A 19264-nucleotide genomic window follows, 5' to 3' on the forward strand; every position below is an offset into this window, starting at 1 on the left:
ACTGAGCCGAGAGCTGGGTTAGGACCCTGACAGAAACAGCATTGGAGAAGAGGTCAGATTGGTCTTGGAGCCTTTGCGCCTGCCTTTGGGATCCCAGAAGGCACAGCAAGTCCTATTAGTCCCTGCCCTCAGGGGCTCAGAGATGGGGGTGGGACAGTGTGAGTTTCCTTTCACACAGAGCCCGTTCAACGGAGCCATAACATTAGTCTTTGCTGATGTCCTAGAACACAGTGGACTGACAGGTCAATATGGTTCCTCTCCCAGGTAAGGAGGTAAAGGTGTTAATGAGGACCATGCTCAGTATTCCCATGATATGTCCTGAGAAAGATTCGTCCCCCACAGGTACCCAGAAAAAGATGGTTATGTAGACACAGAGGCGTGGCAAGTGTTGCATCCTTAATCCTCATCTAGAAGGTCCTGAGACTCTGTAAAGAAGCTTGTTGGTCGTTGCCAACCTGTCCCAGGGGTATTTAGCCACATGCCCTTATCTCTCCCCTTTAGCATCTTTGGGACATGAACCCATTCCAGGGAACACTGATATCTCTCTGTCATACTCTTCTTAGTCTACTGATTCCATCTTCGTTACCGTCAGCGAAGGTGATGGTTTAGACCCCAGAGCCTTCTGAGAAAGGAATTCTCTTTTATTCTTCTGAGCTGTGCTTTGCAAGCTGAACAGGGGAGAAGTCTTATCCTGTAGTGAGGGGAGGGTGTGCACACAGCACATAGAAATGCGGTGGCTGGTAACGAGAGAGGAACTTCAAGGACTGAACATCTTCCGGGGGACTTGGTGACCTTGGTAGTGTGTCTTTGACCACCCAGCCTCAGCCCCCGCCCAAGGCCTCCCATACAGCAGGGCCAGTAACAGTGCCCACCGTGTGAGAGTATCATGTTCATCAAATGAACGAATACGGACAGAGCTCAGGGTGGTACCTAGCATGTGGTTCAGCACCTGACGAATATTTATTATCGTTACACACATTACTCAGAAGTGTTTTGGGATTAACATTCTCTTTCTTTTTGAGAGTGGAGGTGGAAGGGACAGTAAAGCACTGAGTCTGAACTCCAGGCTGGCCCTGGCAGGGTTAGCAACCCACAGGGCCCAGCTACTGCACAGTGGCATCAAGATAATTCACGGCCACAGCTCACACCTGAGGGAGCCCCTCGATTTCCGAGGACTGGACTTTAACATGGCGGCCACCTTTGTCCTGTGGTTTTAACATGGCCAGCAAACTTCAAAATAATCTCTTGACTGGCGGTCGATTCCTGGAATTCCACCATGAGCATATCAATCATTCCTTTAGTTTACGGTTTTTATTCCGTTCGTGCACCACATTTAAAGTGAGCATCTACCCTGTGCCCTGCAGATAAAAACAGCTGATCCCTGCCTTCAGGACCTCTCCTACTATAGAGCTGTGAATTTGGAGATGAAGGGGTCAGGAATGCAGAGCCTGGCCAGCTAAGCCAAGTGGGGGCAGGAGGGGGGGACTGCAGTAATTTTCCTAGATTTAGAATAAAAAAATACTTTTCTTTCAGAGTTGTCATAGGTAAGCTGAGCTAATGCTGGCAAAACCTCTTGTGCATAATGCTCAACAAATATAGTTTCCTCCCGTCCCCCCCCCCCACAAGCTGTTCTCAGTTATTTACACTTGGATATTAATGAGGGATCTGAGAGGAAGGTTAGCCAGGTGGGAGGAAAAAGAAGAGAGGGCTGCCCCCATGGGGACAGCGATCGGGGGCAGAACGGGAAGACTCGGGGCTCAGAGATCAACTTCTCCGATGCTCTTCCCGACATGGCCACATGGGTCACTCCCTTGATTCACTCTGCTCACATGTCCCCTTATGACAGAGGCCGTCCCAGGCCACCCCTGCGACCCAGCACTCTGTCTCAGTGCCCTGCTTTATTTTTGTCGCTAGCGCTAGCACCACCAGACTTCTTATAGGTTCATGGGGTCAGCTGTCTTTCCTACTAAAATGCATGTTCCATGGTCACAGGGACTTAGTTTTGTTCACTGCCAGGATCAAATCTCAGCGCTGCCAGTTATTATGTAATTCGCTCTTGGTCAAGTTACTCTCCTCTCTATTTTTTTCATAGGGTCATAACTAAAAGCACTTATAATAAGGCAGCACTTGGCACAGTGCCTGGAATATTCTAAGTTCTCAGTAAACGGCAGCTATTGTTATTATCGGTCATTTTCCAGTAAATTTTACTTTCCTTGCGTCAGCCATCGGGGGGGAGGTCCTCTGACTACTCAGGGATTCATCGGATCTTGAGTGGAGCTAGAAATAGAAAGCTGCAGTGATTGGGGAGCTGAAAATATGTCTTACCTTTGCAAAGCAGGTAAACGAGAGGAGAGCTCTGGGATGCTGGCTCTCAAATACAGCTGCACATTGGGAGCACCTGGGGAGTTTTAAAAATTGCCGATGCCTGGGTCTGCCCCTCAGAGATTCCGGTGTAATTGGTACAGCAGGTGGCCTGAGCATCAGGAGTTTCTTCAGTGCCGCAGGTGCTTCTGAGGTGTAGCAGGCTGCAGAGACGCTGCTCCAGGGTGCCACCAGATTTCCCCTTGAAAGTCAGCGAGACAGATGTCTATTTATGGCTGGGCAGTTAGTGCGTCTTCCTAAAAGAAAACATGTGCTCACAGACCGACCGGCCTATTAAAAATGAATCACTTTAGCCCAGCAGGGCCCGTCACTTAAAGATGGCTGTTGATTGTGAGGCAGCATCTAATGATTCTAGTGTCTTACAGAGGAAGGCTTGGAGACCCGCAGTGCAAGCAGATGGGGAAACTGAGGCTAAAGCAGCTGAACCAAGCCTTTCCTCCAGCCACCTTTCTAATTAACCCAGAAGCCAGTCCTGGCCAGGAGGGTGGGATTAAAGCTGGTGATCTCGGCACTCTCCAAATAAACAAAACACTTTGTCTTGTCTTTGAACCGTAATAGAATTCAGAGTTCTTGATTTGGACCCCATGAGGATAATGCCCCAAGCTTCTGTCTGTGACGGTGAATTCTAGTTAAATTCGAAGACAACTCTATTTCAAGAAAGTGCTTTTTAAAAGGAAGCCCACGTCAGGGGACAGGAGAGGTAGATAGGGACAAAAGGGGTCAAATACGTGGTGACACAGAGAAATCTAACTATGGGCGGTGAACACACAGTGCAATGTATGTACGACTTACTGTTGAATTGTACATTTGAAACTTACTGGATTTCGTTGATCAGTGTCGCCCCAGTAAAACCCATCTCCATTGCTCTCACTTTCCTAGTGTTTCAAAGTAAGGGGAAGTACATTATGCTGAGTGAAATAAGCTCATCACCAAAGGACAAATACCGTTTGATTCCACTTACGTGAGGGACCTCAAGTAATCAAATCCACAGAGAAATAAAGTAGAGAGGTGCTTGCCGGGGTCCGGGAGAAAGGAGTGCGGGAAGTTGTGTCATGGGTTACAGACTCAGTTTTTTGAGACGAAAAGAGCCTGGAAACGGGTGGTGGTGATGGTGGCACAACAGTGTGACTATGCTTAATGCCACCGAACTGTGCACTTAAAATAGTTAAGATGGTGAATTTTATGCCTTGTGTATTTTATCACCATTAAATATAAACCTTTTTTTTACAAAGCGCAATTCTATCGTAATTTTTTTTTTAAGCAACGTGAACGCATGGGGGCGGCAGGCCTGTAGGAACCTAACTGGGCTTTTGGTTGATTTCCATGGGACCTGGGAAGAGCCGGTCGGTGGTGGGCAGGGTCCCCCAGAGCTTGGAGTGAGAAAGCGGGGGCAGCAGCAAATCAGCTCCTGAGGCACCTTGGAAGTTAATGAAAAGTCAGCGCGGCTGATTTAGCTGTGCCGTTTTCTTCACCCATGTGTGTTATAGCTGCATAAACAGACTGTGCCAGCTGACTTACAAATGATCGCGCGGGGCTTTCATGATGGTGAGTTCTTTCCCTCAGCTTGAGAGGTCCCTGCTGCATAGTTTCATGGAAATGAGTTTAATAGAATGAGTTTGGAGTCAGCAATAAGAAAGGCTATTTGGCTGTGGTGTTCTTTCTCTTTAAAAAGGCTGCTAACATGCCTGATATGGATATTGGCACCAATAAGAATTATACCTCCAGAGGGAGAAGACGTTGGAGAGGGAAGCCGTTTATTTCTGCTTAAACTGGGCCGCTGGGATGCTGTTGTTTGTCTAAATGAGCTTTTGATGAGTGTCCATACCACAAAGAATTAGCCCCTGTGATAGGTCAGACTGCTGTTGGGTTGGAGAAACCTGCCTGGCTGGCGAGCAAGGCAATCATAAGTCCTTGGGGCAGGGCATTAAAGATAATCCAGGGCCTTGCTGGTCTAAGTGCATCACCTTGTTCACCAGATGAAAAGGAATGTGCATTTAATCCAGATGGAAGTCCCTGAGTAACCGCGTGCACCCCAAAGTGTGAGAAGCTGTGCTCTGGCATCCACCAGGAAGGTGGGTGTTGGCACACTCCCCACGAGGTTGTCTATGCTGTGCTTGGATGCCTCTGCCTGTCTAGGACTCAGTGCCCCGCTGGACAGCCCTGATGGCTTTAGAGCACTCATGTGAAAGCCAATAGAGCCCCATATTCAGATCAAAGGTGCTACACACCTGCACAGCCTGGGGCTGAATCCCAGCTGTGCTATTTACAACAGGTGTGACGGGAATAGGTTTGCTTACCCTCCCTGTGCCTTTATTTCCTCACTGTAAGATGACTATAATGACGGTTGTTGCGAGGGTGAAATAATCCACATAAAGCAGTTGAGCAGTTTGAGGAGCTCAATAAATATTAGCTATTAGCATGGTACGACATAGATTTCCATCTCACACCTGTTTCTCGTCTGTCCCCAGAGCCTCTTGAGGACAAACGTAACTCCTTGTCTGTAGGACAGCCTTGCAAATATCTAAGGCAGCTTTTGTGCCCCCCAGAAAAGTTCTCCATGGTGAGAGTGCCCAATCATCACCATTCTTTGTGTGACATGTCTTTGATTCCTACCACACATCCACCAGGAATTCTCCACAAGAATCACAGCATCAGTTCAACAGCCTCCGCTTGCCCCCTAAGGCTAAAAGTTGTACTTTTCCATAGCCTGATTTCTTCTTCACTTAACCTGGTTTCTTCTAGACCAGACTGGGATGCATATATGCATTCCTACTCCCTTCCGAGGAAACGTGATGGCCAGGGGCGTTTCTGAGCCCATGAATCCCTTGCTATCCAGGCCACAGCATCTTTGCTATAAGCCCAAGTGGTGGGGAGTGCAGAGCCCAATCACCTTGCTCCACTAACACGGCTCCCACTAGTAAGACTTGGCAGGGGCCCTACCACAGGGCAGTGTAGGTCTGCCCAGGGCGAAGGAGAAAAACAGGTGGCCCTTCCACAGCCTTCGCTGAAACTCCTGTCCTACCCACGATCCTTCCCTCCCAACTCTGCAATCCTCCATGCCTTCCTTTGCTCTTCCTAGGGTTCTCAAACTGGGAGTGGACTTAAAGGTTCCCCAGAGAGCTCATTCAAGATGAAGTTCGGAGGACTCCAGAGTCAGTAGCTTTGGTCAGTCTGAACATATCACAAGCATGTTCCCTGATTCTGATGCAAGAGGTCCTTGGGTGGCGCTGTCAGCCCCTGCCCCATGTCCTCTTTGTCTCTGTCCCCTGCACACATTCTAGGTCTTCCCACCCAGTCACCGGTACTCACAGTAGCTCTGCAGCATCACCTGAAATATTCCCCAGCACAGCTATCCAAGATGTCCCCATTCATCAAGACCAAGTTGAACCTCACTCCCATGAATATTGCCCCTCTGCGCTCTGAGCATGCCTCTCCTTGCTGCCTACCATCAGCCCTATCTGGTGTGCAAGGGTCCAGCAGTGTGCAGGTTAGAGTATGGGCTCTGGAGCCAGACACCCTGGACCACTTCCCAGGCACGAGACCTTGGGCAAGCTGTGTTTCCACTCCATGAAGAGCCTGCATTGGAGGATTGCCGAATGAATCTGTGTAAAGTGCAAACATAGTACCCAGCACAGAACAATCCCTATGTAAACGCTGACTGAGATAATTTCCTGGTCCTTCCGATCATCTTTCATATCGAACTTTTCATCTTTAACTACATTGTACACTCTTTGAAATCAGAGATGATCTTAATCATCTTCAATTCTACCACACAAAGAGGACACATGGCTCCCAGGACACATGCCACAGACTTCTGGCTGGGAAGGCGAAGCTGTCAGAGTCCTCCACCATCCTGGCCTGGAAGCCCCCATTCAGTATGAGGGGCAAACGACTCTTCCCACCATGTCAGCCACCACCATAAACACACACACACACAGCTACAGATGACTGGGCTTGCATTCTGGGGAGAATGTTGTCCCCATTTAAATTTGCTCCATTCCTGTGAGGGGCCAGGAGGTACATTGTCATAACGGGTGGAGTAGGAGACTGATTGGGTCATGCCTTCTCCCCTAGCCTTCCACCTCCCAGACCCATGAGATCAGGCTCAGAGCAGTGGAGGCATAAAGAAGGCAGTCGCATAGAACTGGAGCCCGCCCTTCCAGAGTGAGTCTGAGCGAGGCTGTCCCGCATTCCCGGGCAGGCCGCAGGGACTAAGTCCACCCTCCCTTGCTCCCTGTGTGCTTCAATGTCACCTCCCCTCTGGATCTGTTGGGGGCTCCTAATTACCCTCTTCCTAGGGCAGCCGCTACTAGATTATTTTCCAAACACTTTTGAAGCTTTCAAAGTCTAAGCCTCCCATCAGCGAAATGGGCTGGTTGGAGTAATAGCTAAAGAAGCCCCAAAGGCCCCCTGTGATGGTCTGGACGGGAAACTGTAACGCCTCCCAATGGCTCCTTCAGAGCTAGTTTCTCAGCCCCAACACCAAAGGACTGGGAAGCCAGGAAAAAAGGGACACTTGGAAAAGGGCAGCTCCAGCCTTGCCTCGTGCATGCTGAGAGGAGGCCACCAGGAAGGGCAGTGTCGGCTTCCTGTCTCCTCAAGCAGCGATGCTTTGAAACTCACAAGACAGTGTTCCAAGTGTGCACCTGCTGTCCTACCCAGGCCCTGCTCTGGCAGCCTGCTGCTGGGTGAACCCTCCAGAGACCAGGTCTGATCCCTGAGGACAGGGTCCTATCATCTCTGCAGACTCAGGCAGGAAAGCCATTTAAGGACTTGTGCTGAGCCACAGTACTTCCAGATTTATGATTCCTTCTTTTAATAAAATTGAGTCTCCACTCCTGGGTAGTCTTTAAAGAACTTTTTTTTTTTTTCTAGAAAATCCCGACTTTCACCCCATCCACTCAACTGAAACTCCTCTCTTGAATTCAGATCACCAGCATTGTGTTGTGGGCCCCCACACCTCTCCTGCTCAGATACCCAGGGCTCATCTCAGCTGAGGGTGGGACCCCCGGCCTCCTGGGTCTGCCTCATCCCCCTAGAAGGGGAGCCTCCTGTTTATTCCCATCTCCTCTGCCCCAGGGCTCCTCTCACTCCAGAGCCTGGCAGAAGACGCTGGATCTTCCCAAATCCTCTGCCCCCAGCTTCTGAAACACATCCATCTGTTCCCTTTGTGTTTCCAAAGGGCTGAGGGACAAGGAAATGTAGGGAAGCCGCTGTGCTAGTAGTCAACAAGAGTCCAGCAGGTTCTTGGTTTACATTCAAAGGTCAGGAAGAGCTGGGGGTTCACTTCCAGGGCAGCTCTACCCAGAAGAGTGTCTTCCTTTTCCTTTCAGGACCAGTGTTTCAGAAGGAAGCTTCCCAGTGTCCCCAGCTCTCTTTAGCCGTAGACACTGCAGATAGGCAGGTGTTAATTATAGGGAACTCCATTCCCTAAAAGATTGCTCATTTACTTATCAAGGGACACTTTCCTTTAAGTCACCTCCCCTCTGGGTTATCTTCCTCTGACAGTCTCAGCCTCTGACTGGGAACAAAACCAGACCATTCTTTATTCACAACCAACACCACCACCGCCGCCCCTGCCCCCAAGAAGTGACCTTCTACAGACAGGTTTGCCTGTCTCTATAATTTTTAGAATCAAACTTCAACCCATAACAAACCACAACATGGATGAGTCTAGATGCATTATGCTCAGTGGAGGAATTTAGACTGAAAGGCTACATGCTGTGATTCCATTTACGTGACATTCTGAATAAGGCAAAACTGAAGGGACGGAAAACAGTGGTTGCTAGGGGGCTGGGGAGGCCGGCTGACCAGAAGGGGCTGCAGGGAATTGTTCGAGATGATGGAATTATATTTTCTTGATTGTGATGGTGATTATATGATTCTATGCTTTTGTCAAAACTCACAAAACTTTACACTAAAAAAGGATGAATTTTACTGTATGTAAATTATATCTCAAAACACCTGGCTTTTAAAAAATTACTTACATTTTCCAATCCTTTCTGGAACAAGGCAAGGCATAAATGGCTGGCAACTATTGTAAACTCCTCATCCACCTTTGAAAGTGGGAATTGGAACTCTCTGTAAAGCCAGGTATATCAGAGAAAAGGATCAGTGGTTCCCTGAAAAAGGAACCTCATTTTTGAAAAGGGCTCAGACCATAGGAGACATTTCTTATTCATTCATTCATGCATGCATTCATGCATGCATTCATTCACTCAATAGCATTTATTGAACACTTCCTAAGGGGCAGACTTGGGACTACATAATGTGATAATGGCTTGTGGAACAAGATACAGCTGCTGCCCATGAGGGGCATATTGTCTGGTGGTCTGGGGAGTGGAGGATGTTAGCAAGAAAAGAAACAGGAACCAAACAAGGACCATGGAGCTCCTGGGAGGGGCGGGGCACTCACCTCATTTCAGTGAGTCAGGAAGCTTCTGAGAGTCAGCCAGGTAGGACAGTGGGGGTGAGGGCCTCCATCCATGACATGCATACATGCAGATCCCCAAAGAAGAGAGGAAGAGGGGTACACTTAAAAATTATAAGGGGTTAATTTTGGTGGGAGCATTGAGGCCAGGGAATGGGTTTGCTGTAGTCATTTCCAGTTAAAGCGTTTTTTCCTCTTTTCCTCCTTCCTTCCACCAGTTTTAAGTCCTCTTCTGGAGAAATATGTATCACAGAGGAAAGCAAGCTAGGCTCTCAGAAGGTTTTAAATGCTTAATAAGTCCTTGCTCAACAAAGGAAGAGATTTCAGATTAACTGATCAAAAGCTCTTGGGTACTTGGGCTTTCTGACTTTTCATCTGTTTTAACCTGGGTCTGTGACACTTTTCACATCAGTTAAAAAGGAAACTTTGCTAAATGCTAAATGGAGAATTACATCAAGAGATAACAAGACCATCCCTAGAATCTCACATTGGATCCTCTTGGTCAGAATTGTCTCACGTTGAAACCCAAATGGGTCTATTTTCTCACTTTAGAGAGACTGTCCAGGTATTCCAAATGGACATCTCCCTAGTTTCATTGTTGGACCAGCTTTCTGAATTACTTAAAGAACAATGTGCAAATTGCCTGGCTATATTTTCCTATCTGTGCTAAAACACCTGTGTCATCACTGTATCTCATAGGTAGAGATTCTATTCCAGGCCACAAATCATTGAGCAGTAGCTAAAATCAGCTAGAACATCTATTCCCCCAAAAGACAGTCTGTACAACTCCTGGAACCCTCTGGACCAACCAGGCTGTGTCTACTCTGCCATCTAGGGTTGACTGCATGTGCCCTCTACCTACATGCATTATGAAGCTGGCTGTATCCATTCTCAATTGGGGCTGGTGTCTGGCATTGTAGCCACATTCATTCTAACCATCAGCATGAAGGCAACTAGCTTGATTTCAAATGTGTGGCATTTTCTGAGACTCAGCCACTGGAGAAATGAAATTCCAGCATTTTGTCATTACTCTGTTGATGATGATGAACTTGAGTATGCTTCCTATTAATCCGTCTTCTTACTAGATGAGGGCAGATTTGCTTTGCATAGTTACATCAAGCTGCGGTTGGAAATCATTTCTTCTAAAATATTGGTATCCTGCATCCCTTTCTACAGAGAACCCCAGGGTCTCTTGAGATTCCTCCACCAAAGACTTTGAGCCCCACAAACTATCCTGAGCCTCTCTAACCAGACCTCTGTTCCCTAATGATCAGCATGAAAGAATCGAGGGTAAAAGGGTCCAGAAAGAGGTCCTGTCTCCAGGGGAAGAGAAAGGAGATAAAGCATGGGAGGGACTCTGCACAGGACTGATTGCTGGAACGGGGGTTTCGTCTTCCAGGGTTATCTGTCAGAAGGCTTGGTGACCAAGTGGTACCGCTCCCCGCGCCTGCTCCTCTCCCCTACCAACTACACCAAAGCCATCGACATGTGGGCTGCTGGCTGCATCCTGGCCGAGATGCTCACAGGGAGAATGCTCTTTGCAGGTAAGCCACTCACCATGACACCTTCCTTCTCCTCTGGTGTCATTCTAGAAAAAGAGAGAACTGGCGGGGGGGGGGGGACACGCTAATCACAAAACATGCTAGCCTTTCTCTTTGAAATAACCTCTGTGCATTTTACAGCACTGCTCAGAGTCGCCTTACTATCATTTCAAGCAAAATGTTAGAGAGGCTAAAAATAACATTTTTGAGGATAGAACTTTCAAAATCAAGGAACCACTTGTATTCAAACACATTGAGATTGAGATTGAAAGCACCCGCCCTGTATTTTCAGCCCCTTTCTCCTCTGTCCCTGCTACTGCGAGCGGTCTGTCTGGAGTGTTCATTTCGAGAGGGGAACCCACAGAGGGCTCCCAGAGTTTCTGAAATGACCCTCTATGATCCCACTGCAGGGAGAGGAGGCAGAGACTCCTTGAGTCCTGTGGCTACAGGCACTTTCTGGGTCATCCTTCACAGAATTCACATGTGCTTAGTGCTGCATAGGGCATTGTGGGGAGGGGGGGGACACAGAAGATCCTTATCTTGGGCCACCAGCTTCCGGCAGAATGGAATCCCACAGGCATAAGTGGTAAGGGAAGGACTCTCTGTGCAGCTGGGTGAGTCAGGGGGGCTCCTTGAGAAGGGAGAGGCTTGGTTGAGGATTCAACCTGGAAGAGGTAAGGGGGAAGTCTACTTGTGCAAAACAGGAAAATGGAAGTAATGAAAGTAAGAGTGACCTGGAGGTCATAGTGGGACAGCAAGGAGGCAGACCTGACCCATACCAGCAGTGCCGTAGCCCTGAGGCAGAGGTCAGAGGTCGCCTGGGTGTAGATTAGTCACGTTTCTGAAATGCCTGAAGACTGAAGTTTCTCACAAATGAGAATAGTATTCATTGCCAGCGTGTAGCATGGAGACTGGCAGGGAGGAGGTGCTCAATAAATATCTGTTAAATGAATGAATGCTTCAGTCCATCTTGGTCCACAGACCCAGCATAGCCTGTCTTCCCCCTCTGCCCAAAGGAGCACAGAGGCAGTATGCTCAAGACACATCCCAAACCCAATTTCTTATTCCTGATTTTTCCCCCCTCCTAATTGGAATCTTCCTAATTGGAAATGAAAGGTAAGGCTCATTTCTAACCTTAAAATCACTTCCGTCCCCAGCCTGGTAAACAATGTGCAGAGAGGCATTATGGGAAGGAGCATGTGGAAAGCCTTGGGCCAAACTAGCTGACTCAGTCTCCATCAGACTATTCCATTACAGAGGCAGAGACATTTGACAAAGCCAAGCCCCAGAGACGGCAAGCCACCTGCCTATAGTCACACAGCAAGTTAGTGGCAGAGTGAAGGCCAGAACCCGAGGCCCCTGGCTCCCAGCCCAGTGCTGCTCTCAGGCCTCCTGGAGCCGCTTTGGTGCTTCCACACCAAAGTCACACATCCAGGACAGCACGGGACCCATCTGGTGTTTGCCTCCCCAGGGGCTCACGAGCTGGAGCAGATGCAGCTCATCCTGGAGACCATCCCTGTGATCCGGGAGGAGGACAAGGACGAGCTGCTCAGGGTGATGCCTTCCTTCGTCAGCAGCACCTGGGAGGTGAAGAGGCCACTGCGCAAGCTGCTCCCCGAAGTGAACAGTGAAGGTACCTGAGCCTGACAGCCAGGCCAGCATCCGGAGGCTGCACGCTGGCCTCGCCTTGGGGGCGGGAGCAGGTGGTCTGCTAAAAGGAGCAAGCGCAGTCCCTAGACATAGGCGTGAGCCCCCGTGCCCCCGCCCCTGGCAGTGGGCATTGGACTGGCTACTTCCAGACTGAGGATGATCAGCCCCTGGAGTTGGGCCGTCCGGCAACTGTCGAGCCAGTCATTAGTGGTCCTGCATGCCACCACTGATTCTGCTTGCTTTTCATCTTACTTGCCTTCCTCCTCCTTTTCCACTCTTTACTCGTTCCTCTTGGAAGGTACGGTATGGTACAGAAGACGTGTTTTATCAGCTCGAGAGCCAGAACCAGGACTCAATTCTCAGTCCTACTAGTGTCTAGCTGCTTGGCCTTGGGCAAGTTTCTGAATTTCTCTGCATCTCAGTTTCCTTAACTGTAAAATGGGTATAATAATACATGTCACATAAAGTCGTTGTGATGAGTAAGTAAGATAGAATTTGTAAAGCCCTGGGCACAGGATAGTTGCTCCATCACCCTAGATGTTACGTTATCACTGGGCCTCATACCTGCCAGAGGGTTCCTTAGGAAACTACTATATGAGGTAGGATATTGGTTCAGCCGGTTGAAAGAGAGACCTAAATTCTCAATGGCTTAAATAAGATTTAATTCTTATGTAAGGAAAAAAAGGTGTTAAGAAGTTTATTTCTCTCTTATATAATAATCCAAAACCAGACAGTCCAAGGCCAGTATGGTGGACCTGCTCTACAGTCACCCAGGGGCCCAAGGCCCCTCTGTCATGTTCCGCCATCGTAAGGTGTTACACCTGGAAGAAGGTGAGGAAGGAGGGTGGGTCCCCTTGTCCTTCAGGTCATAAGCCAGAATTTGTATATCTCACCTCCGCTCATCTTCTCTTGGCCAGAACTTAGTCACACAGCCCCACCTCGCTGCAGTGGAGGCTGCAAAATGGGTATTTATTCCATTGCCCTATGTCTAGTATAATGAAAGAGAAGAACAGGCAGCGGGTACGAACTAGCAGTCTCTGCCACGCTCTTCCCCATCGCGAAACCAGGAGCTTGGACTAACACTCTCTCTGGCCATGATCCCCATTCCATCAGCAAACTGCCTCGGCTTCCCCATGCTTAAAGGGGAGGGGGAGTAATTTGACTCGCCACAAATTAAGACTCAGCCATCCATATTTATGTTGATTCTTAGGCTTCTGTAGAAATCCCACTACACAACAAGACATGTGGTCACTCACGTCTCAGGAATTCTGGATAAGGGATGTGTCACCCATGTCCCCTCCCACAAGCAACCAAACATACGGCGGCCCCTTGGTGACTCGACCCAGAGAGTGGTGGGTCTGGTCTCGGCGAAACCAGAATTGGTGCCTGACAGGAGATAAAGCTCTTCACTGTTGCCGGCAGCAACGGCCAACACTTATTAACCTACCGTGGCTGGAGCACTGTGCTAGGGATGGCAATTCAGAGGAGATAGTACAGCTGGGAAAACAGGGAGTGCCCCTCAGAGACGAGAACAGAGATTAAGGAACACACCCTACGGGGCCAGTGAGAGCCCTGGGTATTCGGGGAAGGGGAGAGAGCCACCAAGCACTGAGAAGGACGGACAAGCCGACCTGGAGCAGTGGTGAGTCACAGATCAGCAGGATGAGTCACTAACCTGATCGCAGGACATGAAGCTGGACAGGGGAGACTGGTGGAGAGGCCACGGGGCTTTGAATGCCCAGCCGATGAGTCTGGACTCGATCCTGTAGCTGAGCAGACGTTCGCTAAAGCCAGGCTTGCTTCACCCTCCCAATGTGCCAGCTTCAGCCAAAATGCTCTCCCCTGCCTCTGGCCTTGAAAAGTGACCCCATTTGGCCTCTGGCCTTAGGGTAATGAGGTATCACTGAAATGACATATTGGCGGGAGAAAGCATAAAGCTCACCTGCCCGGAAGAGCCCGTCAGTGACCCTCAGTTCACTCCCTCTGCTGTGCTAAGGCTCCAAAGGCCTGGAAAGAGGCAGGGGGTCTCTCTGGCTGTAGCCCTCAAAGGCTGAAAGGACAGAGTCTCAGCGACTATGCCCTTCAGCAGCCGATACAGCCAGCACACCACAGGTGCAGAAGGGAGGCAGGTCCTGAGACCGCAGTTCTGAGCTCCGTTTACTACAAGAAGTAAACATACCACAAGCGACCAACCTGATGAGGAAATCTAAGATATAAGACGCGTAAAAGGACTGCTGTGGGTGAAGCAGGGTTGAGGGCCTCAGAGCCCTGCCCACCTGCCTCTCAGTTCTCTCCGAGAACCCTTCCGGAACCCCTGGAGTTCTGAGAAGTCCAGTGTGGAACCCACTGGGCCACAGGAAGGTGATAACATGGTACAGAAGCCTCATTATATTAGAAACACGTTAAAAACACCTAGGAAAATTGAGCCCAGAGAAAAGGAGCTGAGGGAGGGAGGTATGGTGTTTATGAGTTAAAGTAAAGCCAGTGGGGGAGTCTGGGGGCTCTGCCTGGGATCCAGGCTGTCAGAGGGGCTGCCATCCTCAACATGTAGCTTTCAGAGTCCCCCTGGGCACCGGCTTCCAGCTGAAGCCAGTGGGAGAGAGCAGAGACTCTTGCGTGAAGTTTTCATGGGTCAGGCCTGGAAACAGGTGCACACATCACTTCCACCCCCATTCTGTCGGGCCCAGGCACACGGCCACGTCTAACTGCAGGGGAGGCTGAGAGACATATACCAGTCGTGTAGCAGGTGGAGAGCGGGCTTGCGTGGGGCATGACTGCTGCCTTGAAGCATGAGAGGGGCGGTCGGTCACGAGGAAGAAAGAACCTGCTGGTGTGGGGGACCACAAAGGGCGGAACTAGGCTCAGGGGTAGAGATTAAGGGGGCAGATTTAGGCTTGATGTAAGGCAGGATTTTCTCATATTTGGGCTTCCCAGTCAGAGAGAAAAGAGGAGACTCATCCTCACTAGCCAGGGGAATGACTTTCCAACTTCAGGGTTTTCTGGGTCTTTTTTAAACAAAGATGATAATGGTGATGATGTTCTGCCATTCAAAACTTTAACTCTCCATTTCCTTGTCAAAAAACTCCAGTGCAATAGATGGGGCTCAGGGAGGTGCCCAAAGAGGGAGAGGGACAGTGGCATGGCCGGGCCGTGCACTGCACTGCCTGACCCTTCCCAGGTCAGGGAGTCTGCGAGGCTGATCCTCTTTCAGGTCTGCAGCCCTGGGCCCCAGAACATTTGGGGGCGATCAGAGTTACTGCTGCCTAACTGATATTTTGGTCTAGGGTTACGGAGCAGTAATACATCCTCCCTGGAGGCCAGTGACCTCCAGAATCCATCGATTTCCAAAATCACTGATAATGGTGTAGGATAATGGTGTAGGCTGATGCCCACACAGGAACCCCCCGGAGGGGACAGCAGCCTGGGCCTTGAGCTCAGCTGCACCCCTCCTTTGCACGTGGGCTGTAACACGATTATCCGAGTCATGATTTAAGTGGAGCCTCCAACGCTGAGAAGTAATACAAACCCCCAGGCTAGAACTTGCCCTGAGATAACCCAGGGCCAAGTTCACGAGGCAGATGGGTACTCAGACTGCGCTCAGGATAAAGGGTGCCGGTACCTATGCCCAGAGCTGATGTTCAGCCAGCGCACACCCATAACACCCTACTGAAATCTTAATATACTTGCATGCTGGTTGGCAAATAACTACTATAGAAGGTTTCTGAGCGCCTGCCCCTTCCTGTCTCAGGTTCCAGGCGCCAGGATCAACCCTTGGTCTAGCTACTCAAGGGTTACTGCCTGGCACAGCAGGAGGGCTTCAGCCTGACAGCCTTATTTGTCAAACCTCCAAGGGCAACATATGGTAGAAAGAGTTCTGGACTTCTGCTAGGAGCTCTGGGCTGTCAGGCTCTGGCCCACCTGCCTCATCTCTGCTGACCTTTCTCACTGAGGCCCTGTACTGCTGGCACTTGGGGAAAGCAGGCCCCCCAACCCAGCCCAGCAGCACGCAACCAGAGATAAATGGGAGTGGGCGTAGAGATACCCCAGCTTCCCTCGCAAGTGGCGCCACCTCTGAGGTGAGTCCCGTGATGACTCCCGGAGGACCCCGGTGGAACTGAGCCCTGGGTGCCCGCAGGAGGAACCTGCTCATTGACACATCCTCTGCTGGCTTCTTCCCCCTGCCCCTCCCAGTGCGCTTCCTGGCCTCACCGCCCTGTAACTACCTACGCTCCATTCCTGGTCTCTGGAGAAATCCAGCTCAGGCTGAGTTCTAGCCCTGGACTTCCTGTAATCAACTATGACCTTGAGTAAGTCCCTTTCCCCCCTCTGGGCCTTTATTACTTCATTTGTGAAGTCAAAAAAGCAGCATCTGCTCTGAATTTATCACTGGATTGTGGTGAGGCTCATAAGAAAGAAAATGGCTAAAACCTTTTTTACCAATGGAAAAGTACAAACAGCAGAAAACATCGCCATGTTAAGAAGTCTCTTTCTCAAGGTGGCCTGGGGAATGAATGACCTTCATGTGCTGCTCTGCTCCCTACAGCCATTGACTTCCTGGAGAAGATCTTGACCTTTAACCCCATGGATCGCCTAACAGCCGAGATGGGGCTACAGCACCCCTACATGAGCCCGTACTCGTGCCCCGAGGATGAGCCCACCTCACAGCACCCCTTCCGCATCGAGGATGAGATTGACGACATCCTGCTGATGGCCGCCAACCAGAGCCAGCTCTCCAACTGGGACAGGTGTGGTTCCAGAAGCTTCCAGCCCTGGTATCTAGAGCCCACATTCCCATCCTCCCTTTTCCTCTGATCCTCTGTGTAGCCCAGGGGCGCTTTCCCCAAGCTTACCTTCCTGCCTTTCTCTCTCCTGTCCCTTGGCACGCCCAGTACCATGTCTTGTGTGTGGGGGTCAGGGGTCGGTCCTCCTCTGTGTAACAGCCACCACCAGCTTTTATCCTCACTCTGTGTATACTGAACACAGGGCTCAATACGATGTGTGGCAAGCATTTAATGAGCACCCCCTGTAGGAGCTGACTTCTAGCAGGCCGGGAGTTTGCCCCAGAAAAGCAAACGGTGGCAACGCAAGACAAGGAAGCAACGTGAAATATACCACTACCCAACACACCCATGTGCCTCACATCACTTGCACCGACAGAGAGTGCCATTACGGGAGGCGCCGTGATTGTCACTGCAGGTTGGCACGCGAGGAAGCTGCAGCTCAGGGAGGTTAGAGATGCGCTTCGTGTCACACAGCTAACACCTGGCCCACGTGGTGCCCTCCCTAATCTGCATCCGTGTCGGACACTGCTAAGCAATCGCAGGACGCTTTCCTGCTAAACTGGGCTCGGCCTCAGAATCTAGCGACCGTGTGCTCAGAAGTCACTAGCAATGAATCAGAGCTGGGTAAAAGATACATTTTTAAACAGCCTCCACGTAGGCACGTAATGATCTCTTAGGGCCCTTCCTATGCTGACGTTCTTAGATCAGGCAGCTAAACGTTTGGGTATCACCATCTGCTATTGCTGGGAGGGACAGCTGATAGCTGCTCAATTTAGAAATAAAGTCAAGGGCTTAGCGCTAGAACTCGGAGGAGCCTAAGTGAAAGCCCCACCGTTGTGGGAATGTGACGGTTAGTTACATAAGTGACAGATGAGCAATTTTTCCTTTTTAGTCATTTGACAGATGACGGGTTTCAGATTAAGGAGGCACTGAGGGAGGGTCAGGACAATGCTGCTATTTTTAGACAGGTTTGTTGTTTTGTCATTGTCAACTGTTATCAAGAGTTGCCAGCAAATGGAGATTAATGAAGGATTCTCCTGCCACCCCCCCTCCACCCCCGCCAGTGCTTGTCCTGCTCCTGACCGTGGTCCCTGCAGCCCTTCCCCCTCCATTCCACAGTATTCGGGGCTCAGTGAGGTTTGTCCCGTGCTTATCGTGGCTGTGGCATGGAAAAACTACATCAGGGTTCCTTTGGCTGCCGCCCGTTACCTCTGACCACTTCCGAACCTGGTGCACCTCTGCTCCTGACTTTTCCCGTCACCCCTGCGCGGGGGAGGCGGATGACAACATGCTGCACACCCTTTCCTGCAGGCCCTGCTGCTGTGGGCAAACTGCTCAACCTCTGAATGGCAGCGCCCTCATCTACAAGGCGGGTGAACACGCTGATGCCCACAGCTGCCGTGAAGACTCCAGACTACTTAACGTTTTGCCCTTGGCGTGTAGCGGCCAACGGTTAGGGTTTTCACAAGTTCTTCCTCCTAGAAATATTTGCAGTTTCAAGGGCTGTCATGGGAAGAGGCAGTATTCACCTCTGGAAGCGACTCCTGCCCTGATGGCCAACCTGGAGGGCAGGCAGGACTGAGGTCTTCCTGTGCCTCGCACACGGGATCATGTGGACTACAGCTTCACGTCTGTCCTTTCGCACAGCCAAACCTGCCTGTGTCCTTGGCCTGTTGGTTTTTCCTGCGCGAGCACTAGCCCCCCTGTTCCATGAGCAGCTGGCGGATGCCTCTTCTGTGCGTCCTGCCTTCCCCGCCCTCCCACTCCCACAGGATCTGAATAGAGCCCCCGGCCCAAGGAAGGGAGGGCACTATTAGCCTGAGCTGATGGCTGGCCCTCTTGCCCACCTGCCCTTCATTTGCTCTTGGCTAGCTGGCTTCCCTCTCAATGGCTGCAGGACAGTTGACGGAGGGCAGGATTCCAAGGACCTCTGGCCTCTCCCGAGGTGTCTGTAACCTTTCTGGAGGCCCCACCTTCTCTGCATCTATCATGGGCATTCGAGCAGACCCACTAGGACAGCAGTTCTCAGCCCTGTCTATACCTTAGAATCACCTGGGGAGGTTTTAAAACCATGCTGATGGAGGCCTCCCTACACGTACTGAATAGGAATGGAAGGTATGGGGCAGGCATAGAATTGCATGTTTAATCCTCTCAGGTGATTCTAATCTGAGCCAGGGCTAAGTAGCACTCATTAGGGCCCCGTTGCTCAAGATATGGTCTCTGGACCAGTAGCAGCAACATTACGTGGGAGCCCATTAGAACTGCAGAACTGCAGGCCCCAGCTCAGATGACCGCTGGATCAGGATCAAGGCCCCAGGTGATTTGCCTGCACATCAAAGATTGCCGAGCACTGCACAGGTGCATCCATTAGAAAGTAAGTTCCATGAGGATAGGGATTTTGTTGTTTTCACTGCTGTGTGTGATGATGCCTGGTACATAGTAAGTGCTCAAGAAATAATTTGTAGGGTACTGAATGAACG

At 50.3% G+C, this 19264-nt stretch overlaps 1 protein-coding gene across 2 annotated transcripts in view; it reads left to right on the forward strand.

The window, feature by feature from the left end:
* The window catches only part of MAPK4 (mitogen-activated protein kinase 4), a 130648-nt gene that overhangs the window by 108600 nt on the left and 2784 nt on the right, over window positions 1–19264 (forward strand). For both annotated transcript variants that reach the window (XM_036230047.1, XM_016148769.2), the window contains exons 3-5: window positions 10212–10356; window positions 11825–11986; window positions 16547–16748. In XM_036230047.1, the coding sequence (XP_036085940.1) occupies window positions 10212–10356; window positions 11825–11986; window positions 16547–16748 (509 nt within the window). The remainder of the gene's footprint in view (window positions 1–10211; window positions 10357–11824; window positions 11987–16546; window positions 16749–19264) is intronic.

Source organism: Rousettus aegyptiacus, unplaced genomic scaffold (assembly GCF_014176215.1).
Source record: "Rousettus aegyptiacus isolate mRouAeg1 unplaced genomic scaffold, mRouAeg1.p scaffold_m13_p_12, whole genome shotgun sequence".
Classification (NCBI taxonomy): domain Eukaryota; kingdom Metazoa; phylum Chordata; class Mammalia; order Chiroptera; family Pteropodidae; genus Rousettus; species Rousettus aegyptiacus.